This window comes from Anser cygnoides, chromosome 18 (assembly GCF_040182565.1).
Source record: "Anser cygnoides isolate HZ-2024a breed goose chromosome 18, Taihu_goose_T2T_genome, whole genome shotgun sequence".
Lineage (NCBI taxonomy): Eukaryota > Metazoa > Chordata > Aves > Anseriformes > Anatidae > Anser > Anser cygnoides.
Window position 1 is genome coordinate 5329247 of NC_089890.1, and position 17565 is coordinate 5346811.

General features: G+C 47.3%; 1 protein-coding gene across 6 annotated transcripts in view; it reads left to right on the plus strand.

Moving 5' to 3' along the window:
- Positions 1 to 17565, plus strand: part of COL26A1 (collagen type XXVI alpha 1 chain) — a 176625-nt gene that overhangs the window by 12274 nt on the left and 146786 nt on the right. For all 6 annotated transcript variants that reach the window (XM_048068115.2, XM_048068117.2, XM_048068118.2 and 3 more), the window contains exon 2: positions 11472 to 11594. In XM_048068115.2, coding sequence (XP_047924072.2) covers positions 11472 to 11594 — 123 coding nt within the window. The remainder of the gene's footprint in view (positions 1 to 11471; positions 11595 to 17565) is intronic.

Here is a 17565-nt window from a genome sequence, read left to right on the forward strand (position 1 = left end):
AAGCCCCCCTGGCTTCACCTCCCCCATCCATTAGAATGACCTGGCTTATCCATAGAGCAGTTACTGGAGAAAAGGGTTTAGTTCTTGGAGTGCAGGCACGTTAGTTGGGTACAGCTGCCCCCCAAAAACTTTCCTGAGGCACCAGCAGTAGCCCTGTCTCAGGTCTAATGCAAATGCTGGCTGATGGGCACCTGAACTTCAGTAGCTTGCCTAGACTGGAGTGACTGAGCTGGCAAATCAAAGGGGAAGCAGGGTTGTTGGTCTTCAAGCAGTATGAGTAGATGGAGTTGTCTAGACTGTCTTACTGCTAACTCCCTCCTCCACCACAGGAAACATTAGGGAGTTGTAGCGTTTTCTTATAATTTGCATTGAAGGAAAGGCTGTGGCTGGTGCTGTTTCTTTGGCCCTTCCAATGAGGATGTTGTGTCTGGCTCCTTGTATGGCAGCCACCTGAAACAGAAGCGGTGAGGAATAAAGCTGAGCCTGCATGCTCAGTGCGACTTCATGCTAGTCTGGGAGAGGCTCCCTTGGTTCATTAAACCTAGTTCCCCACAGTGATGGGCAGACACACAACAAACTGCTCTTCTAGGAAGGTCTGCCCTTGTGTACGAGGGCCCACAGAACGCTTTGTTTGTTGCTGAACAAATTGGAGACCTAGATTGAGTGAAGTGGTTGTAACAGCACAGGCAAAGAGGAGGAGGGATGGCAGGTGGAGGAAGTGCTGCTAGAAATGCTTTGGGCTCTGTTTACCTGACACAATTGTCCGTATAGACGCTTCCAGTTGCATCCTAACACCCGTGAGTCTGAAGCTCATGCTCTGCTCTGCCTTTCAGTGCTTTTTTGGGCCAGTCGTGCTGGGAGTTCACAGGATGGTCCTCTGAGTATAGAAACAGCTCAGGGAAACAAATCTGTATCCCCTTAAAGAGAAAAAGCATGCTTTCTTTGTGGGGTCTCCTTCAACATGGTTTTCTCTTTAGCTCTCAAAAGAGTATATTTTTCCTCGATGATAGCTGTATCTCTACTGTTCAGCCCCAAGAAGAACCTGGAACGTGCACGTTAAATGTGCAGATGAACATCATGCAGTTGATATGGAGCAACAACTTGTTTGTACCACCTTATTTTTTTCTCCTCTGATACACTCGGTGCTCTCCTTTTGACATTGCCTTTTGTTCTCGCTGTAATTTGCGGTTTTTGGTGCCAGTATAATGCTAATGAAAAACACTGCTTCGTCTAGGCAGAGTCCCTGTGTTCCTGTCATGCATGTGGCTTTCATTGCTGCTGGTAAGTGCTGTGAGTTTGGCAACAGAAGGCTGAATTTGAGGGACAAAGATGTGCTGTTGCCTGCTTGGAGCTATATAAGCAAAAAAAATAGATTCAGGAGCAGACCCTCCTCAATCCACATGGACTAGCTGCTGAGGCATGCAGATGTGTGTGTGCCCTCCACGGGGAAGTACTTGGTTTGGAGGAGACACTGAAAACCAGCTAGTTCAGCCCGCAAATGCAAGAGACCGATCTAGCCTTTTTGGTGGATGCACATTGTGCAAAGTATTGTTTTGTTGTGATGTAACGTAGCAAGGGGTTGGAGCTTTATGGGTGGTGGAGGAGGCTCTGTAGCCACAACAGGAGCATTCATAAAGCATGGGACATTGTTACAGGGTTGCTGACTCCTTATGCTGGTTTTCTTCATGTTTTTCTCTCTCCAAAGATTTTAAGGGCAAGCTGGCATACGTCTGTCCTGCATTGTCACTCGCACTCCTTCCATCTCCTGCTGCTTCAAAGTTGATGTTTAATTCTGAATGAATTTCTTGGTGCAATTTAGAGGTACTGACTTGGATAAAAAACTGGTTTTACACTGTAATGAAGATCAGGGCTGCTGTCTTCAGCATTAGCAGTTCTGGATCAGATTTTCAGAGGAGGGCACACAGACAAATGGCAAATGTGCTCTTTATGAACACAGGTATATTTCACACAAGTATTGGTATTTTACTTGCCAGCTTTGTACCTGTAATCAATGTCTTATGGATTTTTTTTCCCTTAGCCCTGGATGGAGAGTTGAAGTTAAGCTTTCTAGGAATGACCGGACCAGTACTGGGTGTGTTGGAAGGCAGGAGACCTGTCTACAGCTGTGTTATCCAGCTGCGCAAAAATGTTTAGGCTCAGGTTCTTCTTTTCAAAAGCTCTGTTTGAAGGAGCTTTTATGTTGCTAAAGTGACATACTAGGTTGTAATTGTGTATGATTTCCACGCTGCATGGATATCAAATGCCAAATTCCATCGAGTCAGTCTAATTTAACAAAGACAGATTCCACAGATATTTCTGTACGTTTCCTCTTCCCTCCCTCTGTGAGCACTGGAAACTACTGTCTTCTCGTCGATTGTGATAAGCCTGGGGGAGGGAGCAGCAAAACAGCCGAGAGCATAAAGAATGCCTGTAAAAGCAAAGCGCTTCAAAGGAGTGAACCCCCCTTTTATTTCTGAGTGCGCGGTCATGGGCTAACCTCTTTCATTTTCATGATGAGGATAATTATGTTTCGGGTCAACCATATTTGTTTGATTCAGGCAGAACGTGCCACTAGCAATTGGAGAGGAGCTGGGTGGTGGATATAATGCACAGGGACTTCATGCTAGAGAAATCCTCCTTGAGCCCTTTCCTTGTATGTGCCCGTAGACATGCATAGGCACAGAAGTGTGGGTATTGATCAGAGTCTATGAGACCCAGCTTTATTTCTCATACTTCCTGCTCAACCCTTTCCAAGTCCCCATCTGTGTCTATTATAATCTGTATGAGTGCTGGTGGAGAGGGTGGATGCGCTGCACGAATGAATGCAGCATGTGTAACAGGAGTGCTATCGCCTTCTGAGCCCCGCTTTGTTACAGCAGCTGGACGGTGCCTGCTGAACGAGGTGGGACTGGAAGAGGAGAGGGATGGCCTCATGGCTGAGGAAGCTGCGTGTTGCTTGGCGGAGCTGGGTTCTCTCACTGTTTCAAAACAGAGTTGCACCCACGGCTCTGTGCTATTTGGCTATTCAGTTTCTAGGCTTTCAGTAATTCCGGCAGGGAGAGGTTTTTCCCTCAGCCCCTGTAACTTCAATGGCTGCAGAAGGATAAGGCAAAACTTGGTGCGCTTTCCTATGAATTGAAGCGAGTTCAGCCCTCGAGGTAATGCTGTTTGGAAGGTCAACCATGCACACAACAAAGGAAGGAAAGCACAGTTAAATGCGCTTGGCTGCAGGACTTGCTGAAGATTAAAGCTGTTGTGCAGACTGAATTGCGTTTTCCTCCTAAGGTAAAGATTCCTCTAGGACTGAGCTCCCTCCAGCAGTCTCTGATAATCCACTTTGTGTGGGAGAACTTAAGACTGTTATTGGCAACTGAGTATTTGAAGTGCTCTAAGCACAGAACATATTGGCCCCTGGGGAAGGGTTATGCTATTGGGAGGTACCTAGATAAATTGTCCAATCTGACTCTGCTAGGCAGAACTGATTTTTATAGTCTCTTTTTCAGACTTACTTGGGGGCAGAAAGATTGGAGCTCCTTCCAGTCTTTGTCTGACCGATGCAGCGGAGTGGGAGACCTGGAACTTCTCTTATTCCTGTTCGAGTCTCTGGCTCTATGCTACTTCAAATGGCTGCTGCTGTCTGGCTCCAGAAACGCTAGCAATCCTCCAGTTTTATTCGTTTCCCAAAATGAATGGGCTGTTATAAAAATCTTCTCCTTTTTTCACAGGAGTCAGGGTAACCTCTATTAATGCCTGAAGCGCTCAGTGGGAGTAAGGCATGCGTAAAACATCAATATTGACAACGAGATTACTGTGGCTTGTCATGTCTTCTGATTTGCAGACCCCTGGAAACTTTGTAATGGAAGAGCAGACTCTGCTTGGAACTAAACCTTGCCATTATATGCTTGTGTGCAGCCCATGCCACGCCTGCCAGGTAGTCTTTTGTGGATTTCTTAGCAGTGGTCCATCAGTCTGCAGACCTGAATCAGTTCCTTGACTCTTAACATCCTCATTTCATGGAGACTGGTGCCCACAGCTGAATTCTGCAGCTGGCTTTTCTCTGGATGGCAAGATGAATGACAGCCTTGGATCCCCAAAGCTAGTTATCCAGGGAGAGCTTAGATATGGCTGAGAACAGGAGATGGCTTAAACCCAGCTTGATTTTTATCTGAGCTTTCCAGAGGTTTGCGATGGGATTGTCTCCTTTTTAGCTACATCACAGCAGCAGGGAGTGATCTGGTCACAGGACGCTGGGCTAGCTGCTCAACGTGATCCTGATGGGAACCAAAGCGTGTTGAGGGAGGCGTGTATTTGTGAGTAAGAAAGGAATAATGTGGTTATGCAAAACTGGATGGTTCAGGAAGAGATGCCACAGAGAGAGCCTGGCAGCCTTTGAATCTTAGCTTTCTTGGCACGCACGGGGCAACCTAAGCTCCTGGCCTCAGCGGAGTATATAACTAACAAACCCCTCCTAACGATGGGCTCCAGCACACAACATACGGATTGTCCTTCTGGCAAGGGAGGATGCTGTACTATTTACACAGAGAAAAGGGCACGGTTTGCTTTCATCGAGTCAGAACGGCAACTTTTTCCCAGTGAAAGCCAGTGACCTTCTGATTTTATTGAAATTCCTCTCCATGATTGCAAGGAAACTGATAGCTCCAGTGAAAAATGTTATGAGGAAACTTGGGGAAATCTATCTAGCTATCAAAACACTCCTACTGTTTTCTGTGCCCTAAATGTTGATCTCTGCTAAGTATAACACACAGTGTGCTATCCTTATGGAAACAAAAAGATAATTCAGTGCAGTTGTTTACACAGCACAGAGCTGTAGGGCAAATCACAAGCATCAGAAATGCCAAACTTGTTGAGAGGCATCTATAGTATTTATTGGAAACAGGGAGGGCCGATTCATGCCCAAACACATGCAGCAGGTGCTGATGAAATAATTGTGCATAGGAAGATATTTATTTTCTCAGAAATGCTTCGCTTTCTTCTTGGCTGGTTAAGGCTTGGTGATCTGAGGTTTTGTGTGGCACTCTGCGGAATGTGTTTTTATCGGAAGTACTAAAAAAAGCATTAAATCTCCATCTTTGTTAGCTCTACAACAGTGTAAGGGGCTTTGTTTGGAGTCTGAGCACTCTGCGCTGAAAGCACAGCACATCGTGCTGCTCGGAGTGCGCTGTGCCACGGGGCCGTGGTTTTTGGGAGCTGTAACCCTGTCCTTCCCTCCAGTGACTGCGTCAGCCAGCAGGTCCCGTGTGTGGCATCGCTGCCTGCTGTAGGTCTGTCCCTAACGGGGCACAGCAACAAGTCAGCTGTGTGCGGAGCCAAACTGTCAAGTGATTAAGCAAGAATGTAGCTGCTTTCATTTTCGAGCTGCATGCTCTTGATTAAACAGGCTACTTGCTGAGTCCCGATCAGTTCAGCCTGGTGGTTCCTGACATCGTTCAGCTTGTGCTCGCCTGTCCAGTGAAACAAAGCCTCCGAACAACGCGCTGGCTTTTCTTTCGCAAGCCCCTTGGAAGGCCTTCTGGGGACCCCCAGGAGTCCGAGGAGATTGGATCAAAGCCAGCGGCTTGCGCTGGGGAAGAAACAGACGTTGCTTTTGGGGATGGGGCTGTCAGCTTGCTGTAGTGCAAATCTTTAAGCATTTACAGTGGGCGAGAGGGTGGGGGCATCCCTTCTGCATCCTTCGGGTGGTGGCCTTAGCAAACAGCGCTGTGCAAATCCAGATGGCCAGATGGGGGAGGAGAAGGCTTGCTGTCTGGTGGCTTCCTGTCCATAAAATGAGTGCTCTAAGCTAATTCAGTCATGCTAGTCTGGAGTTAAGCTTTGATATGTGAGTATATGGCTCTTCAGGAGCTTCTGTATTTTAGCTTATTTGTTACCTTACGCTGCTCCACCTCCTGCAGTCCCTTTTCTCTTGTGCTGTAGGATTAGAGTCTCTGGGGGAAGAACTGGGCATCCAAATGAGGCTTCTGCTGAGAGCGGGCAGAGGGTTCAGAAAGCTGCTGGGTTGCAGAACACAGCCTCCTCCTTGGCGTCTGCCCACAGAAGCAAAGCGCAACTCAAGCCCCCGGTGCGAGTCCAGTGGCCCTGGGGGAGCCTTCCAGCCTGCTTCGTGGGTGCCCTGGGAGGTTGGCCTTTCTTCCTGGGAGGCTGGCCTTTCCTGCCTCTTTGGTGTCCGCGTACCTGAAGCCATGTGTCACTGGTTCTGCTGAGCCAGCAGAGAGTGGGCAACTCCCTTCCAGCACCTCCTGAGTGTCTAGTTAAGCTCAGAATAGAAATTTCCAGAGTAGCCTCAATTAACACAAGCCACTGAATACATTTCTGTAGTTACCCTGAAACAGCTACAGTAACATCCTGAACCTCTACAGCAAATATGGTTGGATATTTGCTGGCATCAGTGCTTGTGTTCCCTCCGGAGCAGCATGTTGTCAGCTGTGATCAAGACATGAGATATTGGTCTAGTCCTGGACTGAAACTTTCTAAATTGGTAGCTCACAGGCCACGATCTGCAGATCTTCAATTGTCTGTGAAAGTCTTCCAAGGATTAAATAGGCTGTGAAAGGAGGGTGTCCATTTGGAAATGGCTGGGGAAAGCAGAGCAACTGTGAGACTCTCCTCTCCAAGCAGAGCAGTGGAAGACCAATTCCATGAGGCACTGCAGGGCATTGTGCTAAATAGGTTGGTGATGAGCTTGCGTGAGATCCAGCAGCCCCAGCCCTAAATGAGCTGCTGTTTGGATCATTTAGTTTGCTTGGTTGGAATATTCTCTTTGAATAAGCAGTAATATATTCTCTGCCATCCTGGATGCATGCCAGTAAAAGTCCTAAACCTTTCTTGCTAGCATCTGTATATAATATAAAGGGTCATTTATAATCTCTGTAAGCCATGATGGGGCCTTTCGTCACTTGGTCTGAAGCCTGCTTGCGTTCTGGAGGCTGCTCTTGCGGACTTCTGGCTTGCAAAGAGAAATCTCAGGGTAGGTCGGTCTGTCTGTCTTTCTCTCGTAGTCACTGTGCTATTATATCTACACTGAGTCCTGAGTTATATATTCCAAATGCATACCATGATTTACTCTGCTCCTGTTCTGTTTCCCCTGCTTCTATGCCAGCGTAGAAACCAAACACCCGTGAGGTGCATTTGTAGGAAAGTGATGCTAGTTACGGGAAGTGAAGGGTAAAGAAATGAAAGAAATCTGCGTTCATGTCAGACCGCGAGTGTCTGTGGGGTTTGGCCATTTCGTTTGGTGGTTCTGCTCAAGGGAAGAGTCCGTGAGTTGCATTTCTCTGTCGCTGTTACTGCGCTCTGGTGAGGACCGTGGAAGGCTGTTCCCGGGACCCGAGGGAAAGATGTGTTTTTGTCGGGGGCTGTCAGTCCTGGCCAGCCCAGGTGATGGCTGCAGTGCAGGAACAGAGAGCCTCGGGGAAGGTTCTCACTGCCTGTAATTCCTCCATTCCTTCCTTTTCTAACAGGCCCCTGATAGTTCAGCCGAGGAAACGAACCTGGAAATACGGTGTTTTCCCCCACCAGTGTGCAGCCCTCTGTTATGCTCTGAAGGGTGGAGCAGCCTTTACGCCTCCCTCTGCTGCCCGTGGCTCTGCCACGAGGCTGTAACGAGGTCTGTCTGGTGAGTCTCAGCTCAAGGCAAGGCTTCTCCGAAGCAGCAGCGGCAGCACGATCTCCAGATTTGTGTGACCTGTGAGGGATATTTGTTCCTGAGCAGTTTATTCCAGGGACCAGGTAGAACAAAGGCGCAAGAGACCCCAGCGGTTTTGGGCTGTTTCAAAAAGGAAATCTGCATGCATGTCGGCATCACCCGCTTAATGAAAAGCCTGGCAGAAACAGCTTTGTTTTTTCCCAAATGGAACTCGGTGATGGGAGAAGGCCAGAGGGGCACATGTATACAAGCTACAAAACAGCTAAAGCATAGTGTGTATAAATAAATACTTGATTTATTTGGATTTCATTGGCAAGGCAGAAAAATGCTTTTAATGTGCAGAAAGGCCCTGGAGTCCTCGATAGCTGAGCTCTGTTTCAGGAAGCGGTAACTGTGTTCTGAATTTGTTAGTATCCGTGTCCCTCCTTGCTCTGTTACACGTTGTCAGTGTGCGAAATGCCGCTTCCTTCTTCCCCTGTGGTTGGACCAGTTCCTTTCCTCGTTGCATCTTAATGAGAAGTTTTAGTTTTCGTAATTTCAGGACATATGCTCCTGTCGTTATCTTGTTGGGTTCTGGGTGTGTGCGATTTGTTTTGCCTGACATGAAATGCTTTTGTCCCGAGGCTTGTGCAGAAGGCTTGTGCTGTCCCTCTGACAGCTGTAAGCGCTGTGCTAAAAGCATGTACTTGAGTTAATTGTAGAGAGCCGTGGTTTCCTCAGCCCCTCTTGTACTCGCCCCTTCTGGCTGCTGTTCTCCTCCATACTCACGCGGCTGTTCCCAGGGCGTGGGGAGTTCTCAGCCAGCAGTGCCCCTCTGAACAAATCCTGTGGGTAGGGCTCGGAGAGATGAAATGAGGGCCAATTGCACCACATGGTCGAAAGGAAAACCAACAGCAACAATAACTTATTTTGAGTTACTGCATTTCCAATCTCATCTTCCTGTCTTCGTGTGTCTCCTGGTTTTGCCCCCTAAACCTTGTGCCGAGCCTGTTCAAGTATCTGCTGTCGTCCTGCGAGCCGAGGCTTCGTTCATCTGATTTTTGGACTAATCATGAAGTAACGCTGCCCGCTGGCTCCTTGCTGTAGATGTTAGCAGAGACACCTCTGCTAGTCCAGGGTTCGTACCCTCAGTGCAGCAGCTGTTGTGTTCTATCTGTACCGGGAGCAACCTGGTGGCCAAAGCACTTCTCACTCCTTAAACGTTCGATATGATGTCTGGGGTGGGGAGAAGGTATTGCTCTAGTTGCCTTGTCATATCGCAGTGAAATCTTTGGTCCCCTACTGCACGTGGCAATGCATCCTTAATGCAACTTTCTGCTTAGGGTTTTAGGGACTGCTCCTAAACCTACCACAGACCCTCAACAAAGCTGAGAGAAGGGGCTCTCCACGGCCTCACTGCACAAGCCTGAGAAGCTCCTGAGAAGCAGAGGGCTGCAAGTGGATTTTCAGTGAGCAGGAGCAGTACCAGCAGGAAAAGCAGCGTGGCTGTGCCCTGGTGCTGCTGCTGGGCCTGATGGTGTTGGGTGGAAGCCCCCCTCGGTCCGTATGCCCCCGCTCGCCCGTCTGCCTGCAGCCGAGGTGTGGGTGAGCAGCCGGCTGGCCCCGGCCGGCCCATTGTGGCGCGCCGTGCTCGGCTGCTGGCAGGCCTGCCTCCTATTCATGGGGACGGAGCGGGGAGCCTCCTGTGGAGAGGGGGGGGATCCAAAAAGGAGGGGGGGAAATGCAACAAATAGGGCAAATAGTAGAAAAATTGGACCACCGCTGGGGAGGTGGGATGGGGAAGAAGGGAACGTGCCTATTGCCACTGTGCGACCAGTGGGAAGGTGGCTCTCAAAGCTGCTACCTCTGCAGTTACAGAGGCAAAAATATGATCCAGAGTTTGGCAAGCATGAATGATGTTTACGAGGGGAAAATACAAGTGCCCCGATCCTCCCCTGCACTCCCCAAGCACAACATTTGAACCTCAAAACATCTTTTTAAGGGAAGGTGGAAGGATTCAATAGGTGCCGATTCCCAGGGCTGGCACTGCAGTTGCTGCCTTCTCCTATGCTTTGTGGTGGAGTTCTTGCACTTATTTTCTTCCCTTATGAGACAAGACAATACTCCAGTCCCTCCCTCCCCTGTACTTTGTCTTGCCTGTTTTCAGACTGTAACCTCTCCAGTGCAGCCCATTTGTTCAAGCCCTGCTGACAGTGAACCCCACCACACCAAGCAGCAGAATTTTCCAGCTCAGATGTTGCTCGGAGTGCTAGGAGGCTGGGGAGCGATACCATAATGAGCGGGATGAAATTAAGACCAATACAATGGGAGCTGACTATCAGGAGATTTGGAAGACTTTTTTCCTTTTTCCCCCTCTAAAATCCTATTGTTTATGATAAATTACAGAACTAAATTATGTACTGTAAAACCCTGGCCTCTGAGGACCAAGCAAGAAGCATTACTGGATCTCTTGTGGTTCAGGTTGGCAGAAGCAGGGAATCTTTCTGCAGCTATGGGGAGGAGGAGGTGGGGTGGGAAATGAAGACTGCAAGTTGGGCTTGCTATGGCTGGCAGAAGCAGTAACCCCACTCCCAAGTTACTTTGTTTTTACTGCAGTCATAGAATCGTAGAATATCCCGAGCTGGAAGGGACCCACAAGGATCTTTGAGTCCGTTTCCTGGCTCTGCACAGGACTACCTAAAAATTAAACCATATGTCTGAGAGCGTTGTCCAACTGCTTCTTGAGTTCTGACGGGCACGGTGCTGTGACCGCTTACCTGAAGAGCCTGTCCCAGTGCCCGACCACCTCTGGGTGCAGAACCTTTCCCTAACACCCAGCCTGACCCTCCCCTGTCCCAGCTCCATGCCGTTCCCTCGGGTCCTGTCACTGTCCCCAGAGAGCAGAGCTCAGCGCCTGCCCCTCCGCTCCCCTCATGGAGGAGCTGCAGGCTGCCATGAGGCCTCCCATCAGCCTGCTCTGCTCTGGGCTGAACAAACCAAGGGACCTCAGCCACTTCTCCTATATCTGCCTCTAGATGTTTCACCATCTTTGCACTCCTTCAGACACTCTAAGCTTTACGTCCTTCTCTTGTGGCACCCAAAACTGCACACGGTGCTCGAGGTGAAGCTGCACCAGCGCAGAGTGGGACAATCCCTTCCCTCGACCAGCTAGCAATGTCGTGCTGGATGCATCATCCCAGGACACTGTTGATCCTTTTAGCTGCCAGGGCACACTGACTTGTATTCAACATGTCAACCAAAACGCCCAGATGCCTTTGTGTGGGGCTGCTCTCCAGCCTCTTGTCCCCCAGTCTGTATGTATATCCAGGATTGCCCTGTCCCGGATGCAGAATGTGCCTTTTGCTCCTATTACATTTCATGTGGTTGGTGATTGTCCAGCCCTCTAATTTGCGAAGATTTCTCTGCTAGGCCTGTCTGCCCTCAAGGAGTCAACAGATTCCCCTAATTTATTATCATCCAAAAACTTAGGATCTGATTTCTTCCAGTGGAACCCCACTAGTGACTGGCCACAAGTCTGATGTCATCCCATTTACTGTAACCCTTCGAGCCCGGCCCATCAGCTAATTGTTCACCCATCGTGCTACGAACTTGTCAAGCTGAGTGCTGGACACTTTGTCCAGAAGGATACCGTAAGAGATAGTATTGAAAGCTTTGCTCAAATAAAAAGGAAATCACATCTACTGGATTCTCTTAGCCTACTGATTGGGTAATCTTGTTGTAAAAGGAAATTAAGTTCGTTAAGCAGTCTCTCATATGTTGGTTTAGCTTGCTGTCTTACTGGAGCTAATATCATCCTTTCTTTCCACAGGCATTGGTGTCACTATACGGTCACACGGACAGTTTCCTGCCAAGTGCAGAATGGTTCAGAAACGGTGATCCAGCGAGTTTATCAGAGCTGCCGGTGGCCTGGACCTTGTGCCAACTTAGTGAGGTAAAAATCTTCATGTCTCACGTTGCCTGTACACGCTTTCCTGCACTTCTCGTTAAATTGCCTAGCTTTTAAGTACTGCACAGTGAGCTCTATAAGGTCAGACCATCTTCTGCATCATCGATGGTAGAACTAAGGAATGCCCATTTTACACACTTGAGTGCAGTATTAGAGGCAAGCTACATGAAACAGTTTAACTTACGTTGTAATGCAAGCATGTGCATCCACATGCAGGAGGCTGCTGTTAGACACAAAGCAAAATAAAGTCTGTAAGAGAGCAGTGTGACTGAACAGGGTTAGTGGGGATGCTGGCCCGATAGCACTGGTTGGTATCAAGTCCTTGTACCTGGGCCTTTAAGCGGGATGTTGATTACATATACCGGAAAGCTCTGCTCCAAGTCCTTGCAGACAGTGCTGGACAAAGGCAGCATCCTCTCAGAGCGGAATTCCCATCCAGCACCTCTTACTCCTTTGTCTCAATATTCTTTAGAGACATGCATGAAAGCATGATATCATCTCTCCCTAGATGAGAAACAAAGCTTAGAGACAGTGGCTTGTCAACTTCCATGCAGTCTGCTATTGGCCTACTTTGGTCTTTCAATCCTTTACAGTCTTAGGATCCATATTTAAAAAAAACCAGTGCAATAGCTATCCTGAGCAGCTACCTTCCTGTGTACGGTGTCTGTGGTGTTGAGTCCTGCCTTCTCTGAAAGGTATCCTCAGAGCAGAATAATGTTACCCACCCATCTGGGAGCTGGCACAGAGAAGTCGTTGTCCTCTAAATGTACGCCTTGCTTCCGTAAGAATTTCCCATATAGACAAGCCTATAATCTAGTCATTTTGTGGCTGTTGTTTCCAATTCAGCCACAGCATGAGGTCCTCTTAGTCGACAACCTAGCCAGCACATGGCTGAACTACCAACGTAAATACCCAGAGATCCATCTTCTTGGGCTATGTGCCTCCTGCATGCACTGATCTGCTCCTGAGACTCTCTTCATCTGGAATTCACATTTTCCATGTGGCAGTTACCACAGTTGGTTATCTAGTTTCTACTTGGCCACTGGTCAGTCTGAGTTTTTTCGCTTGTAATATATCTGCTTTGGTGTCTCTTTGGTCTTGTTTTATGCAAGGCTGTGGTTGAAACACTTAATATTTTACACTGCCATGGCCAAACTTCTGTTGAAGCTTTTTAATTTCCCAGACGTTTTACACACATAATTGTCATTAGAAACTTGTGAGCTTTCACCTTGTCTCCCAAACTTGCCAAAAATCTTGCATATTTTTCCTTGTTAATATAACTGCAGTTTCATGAGTACTAAACAATTGATCATGTTACTGGTAAAAATCCTTTTTGCGGGCTCCTGCAGTTACTCTTATACATTGTTTCTTACGTTATTAACCCAGAGACTTTAGGAGTTGTCTGCCATTGTGACATTGTTATTCACAAAATGTTTTCGGTTTGAAATGTAGCTTGGTTCATTTGCTTGACGAGTCCAATTGTTTGGAAACAATGCAGAATGGCAGCAGACTTCTCAATTTTTCTTTCTATGTGAAAAATAACATAAAGAAGCTGAAGTTATTAATATTCACGTTCTTAGCTGATGAAACCTTAGCTGATGGGAGCTGCATTTCTGGAAGATGATCATCAAGAAGAAACCTTCCGGAAGAGATGGGAAGACGCTAATGCTCTGCTCCCTTTACAAGTGGGAGGACACAGAGCCAATGGCACCCTTCTAAGGGCATGAGTATGTAATTTGTCCTAATTGTGCATCATGTGACACAAAATAGAGAGAGACCCTGGACCTCTCATTCCTAAGAACCTCCAGAAAGCTGCTGGCAAATGCTGGAGCCCACCCAGTTATCAACAAAGGTAAAGCTGGAGCAGCACGTGCCAGCTTCTTATCGTTTACTGTGCTCTCACTATAAGAGAGAGCAAGCCCCAGGAACAAATGGCAGTGAAGTCAAAGCCACAGGCATCCCGAGAGTTTAGTGCGTTGTCAAATAAATTATCCTAATCCTAGACATCTTTTATAGGTGGTTGCTTCTTTTTGGCAGTACATCTGACTTCTGATAGCAGAATGAAAAACAGCCACCGAAACTGATGGATGTTGTGGTGTGCAACTTGTGCATGCGTATTTTTGGTTGAAGTCTTACTTCCTGGGCCTGTGTTGTTGCCTGTCTGTGTCACACTGCCAGCACCTAGGGATGTGAGAATAACTGGCTTTCTCTAGTCTCAGTTCCAAGCTGAAATTAGTTGAACAGCTACGCTTCTCACAACCTTCAATAACATGAATGCTGTGTCTTTAAAAAACACCCTCCTCACCTGTTTCAGGTGAAACCTATCACCTGTTTTCAGGTGAAAACTTGTAAGGATAGCAGTGAGAAATTCTCTGACATTGCCGGACAGTTGAGTCCCTCTTCTATTCAGCACCACACTTGTTAGTGCAGTTCCCTTAACAGTGGAAAAGTTCTATGTGGTTTCCTTCTTTTTCCATGGAGAAATGGGCTTTGAAGAGACAGGCAAGCTTATACCGGCCTCCAAGCTGCAGGACTTCCTAGGAGAGGTCTCTGAAAGCTCACATTGAAGATGAACAGAATACTCACCAGAGCAGAAAATGAAACTCAGGTGCCCTATGTCAGTTTCTGCAGTAACTATTGGGCTTGAGAGTCATTCTATACTTAATTTTTCAAAACAAAAAACTCCCAAATCCCAGAAGCTACCTTCACATGTCTGAAGGCTTTGGGTGACACTGCTGCCCTTCTAAAAGTAGTCTTTTTTCATTTTTTTTTTCTTTCCTTTGATGAGCCTGTTGTGCAGGGCAAAAGCATCTGTGAGTACTGGCGCTGCAGTCAGGGCAAATACTGCCTCTTTTTGTGTTTCAAACCAACTCTTCCCCCAAAAAAGAATGGTAGAAGTGGCCTAACAGTCATGGGCTGTCCACTTAGTCGCAATGTGCCTTTAGCCTCTAATGGCAAAGGTCACCTGTGCTCATGTTTCATCTAATTCCAGAATGCTTCAATTCCTGGTACCAAGGATATTCCCAGTTACATTCAGCAGAGGAAAGCAGTAAATGGTGTCAAAGGTGATAGCGTCCTATCCTCACACTTCCCAAAACTCAGGAGGAAACCTGCGCATGTTTCACTGGTAGGGAACCAAAGAATGTGTTGTGTCACTAAACCTATTGCCTTCTGTAGCTCGCCAGTCCTCAAGTTTGTTCCTGTAATATGAAGGAACTTCTCTATTGTATCTACAGTTCTCAGTGCTGGCATAAACTTGCCTGTATCTGCACTAGAAGACAGCTCCAGCAAGAGTACTTTACCCAACCAATGCTTTGTTCCCATCAAATAGCTTGTTTCCTCCTTTCCTACTCTGTATCAGCACCTCTGTGGCTTCAGCTTTCTGCAAGTCTGGTCTTTGGGGTGTGTCAGGCTTACTCAAAGTCTGTTTATGGCTAGAAGTGATCTCACTCTCTATAATCCCTGTGGTCGCTCAGGTACTGTATAAATAAGTTTCCCTTTTGCCTGAAGGACAGACTTAAAGACCTTCTGGCCCTTCTCCTTTTCTTCTATCAGCAAGATTTCTGGTGCCTGTGCTTGAAGTGGATGCACAGGCAGATTCATATGGTGTTATGCTTGATTGTAAGCACAGCAAAATGTCAGTAAGCTATTGGCATTATTTTGGCTTTATAGTATTTTTCCCAGCTGTGACTTGAAATAAACTGTTTTCATCTCCTTGTTTGCAGGGAGTCAACCGTATCTGGGAGAGCCTTCATTCTGCCAGCACCCGTTATCAGGCTGCTCACTAGCAAGAGGGACGCCAGCCAAAAAAAAGGCATCTCTCAACCGTGCGGTGACAGCTGAGAGGGGCTCTCTGGTAGAGAGATGCTGCTTACAAGCAGACATCAGCGTGGCCAGGAACGGATTAAGTCAATTTCCTGTCTCCCATTCATTCATGCTATGTTTCTTTTCCTCATTGCACAAACTGCCGCTGAGGGTCAGGCATTTGACAGGGGAGTATCTGTGAGATCCCCAGCCCAGCAGCTTTGGTTGCGCGATGTCCTCGCTGTCTGTTCACTTGCTCTTGGGAAGCTGGCAGCTGTGCTTCTTTTGCAGGAGTGTTGTCATCTTGGCTGGGATGGGATGAGCTGCTCTCTTCTTGCCCTCCACCCCAGACTCTTTATTTAGCTTGGGTGCTGAGTTGCTTTGGAGCGGTCTTGGCTGGAGGTTTTCCTTCAGCAGATCTGCTCTTGAACTCTCTCCATTTGTGTTGCGAAGGCTTCAGCTTCTGCGTGCCATAGGATATGCCTTTGCTTTGTCACACTACGAAGTGAACAGGCAGCTTTCCAGCAGTCTGGCTGAAGCTCCTAACGTACTTAGAAAAGTTGCATGCTATTTATCTGTCTGAAGGAAGGGATAAAGTCTCTTGCTTGGTGTTTCAATGGCAACCTAATCTCTGGGAGTCTGCCTTCATGGTTGCACCCAGCTGCCGGTAAACCCAGGCACCTGAATGGTAACCCTTCTTCTGAGCAGTCATTCTCTTGCAGCACCTGTAGGCTAACGCACAATTCTACCATACTTGGGACTCAACCCTCCCTGAGGCTCATGGAGAAGGATGGTTTCATAGACTAGGCACGGATTTAAGACCTATGTTTAGTTGCAGGAGGTTTTGTGTCTTCCTCTGCCTTTGGTCAAGTGATGCTACCTCTCCTGAAAGATGAGAATATATTACGAGTTAGTGTTTCCTTTGCCTTACTACGGCTTATGACTTTGAGAGCAGGACAACTTCTTGCCCTGATAGGGCAAAATGAACCCAATTTTGTTTAGAGCCTGTGTGTGTGACTATTGTGGACAGTAAAATAGTATCTCTGGAGTTAAGAGCATGTGAGAACAGCCTGACAGCTCATGCACTGCCTTTGGAAGGCAAACATTTTCCTCTTCAAACTGTTGTTGCTATGAAAATCCATATATCAAATCTAGAAGCCTGCTTCTTCAGATTGTGGCAGGATATTCCAACTCCTCTCTTACTTGATTCATCCTAGAAGAATGATTGTTCCCAGCAAGGCTGTGTGAAGTTTTTATCTTTCCTTTTTTTTGCTGTGCTTAGTGGTCATATAGCTCCATTTCACTCTAGCCTTTGAGCATCCACTCTCTGTAGCACTGTCTGGCTTCAGAGAATCTGGACACTTTTCTGGAAACCCATAGCTGGCTTGTACAGGGATGGTCTTACCTGGCTCCCATGCTTCAGCAAGAGCCATTGAAACCCCAAACATAAAGTTGCTCACCAGTCGTCTTTCAACATTGCTCAGAGATGGGGAGAGGTGGAAGGGGAGAGTGTTCTTGCAGTACAGAAAACCCCCATGAGCTGCAGTGCCTTGCTGACTGCCAGCCATTGCATCTTTTTCACCCCTTGGCATTCTATCTGGTTTGGCTTATCACAGATACATGCTTTTGATGGTGTTTTTAATGTAAGCAGGCTATACATCTTGCCTGGATCATTCTTGCTGTTCAGTATTTTTGGATGCAGTTTTTTGTTTTGTAAAAAAAAAACACTTTTATTTAAACTGAGCACATTTTTGCTCCTTGGGGTATTTTATGAGCTAGTTTGCCGAATAACAAAGAAGGAATTCTGCAGGATCATCCATTTCAGTCTGCTCTGCTTTTGAAGACTATTGCTACAGGGTCAATGCTTTGCCTAGCTTGGGATGGGAGGCATATAGGTGCAAATTTTCTGTGTTTTAGGCTGTTGATAAGTTGTGCAAACCAGATAAGAGCAAACTGAAAACAAATTCCCTTCCTCCCTTTTGGCAAAGGCAGGGCATGTGCAATGACCTCCAACAGTCCTGCAGCTGCAGGTTGTGGTTTTTGTCTGGTGTCCGAAGGAACGTATTGAAACTCCCCTGGTTATGTTCTTACCTGGGGATCCACAGGCTTTGTGCTGGGGAAGCTGGCAGAGCCAGGGCTGCAGGGAACAAAA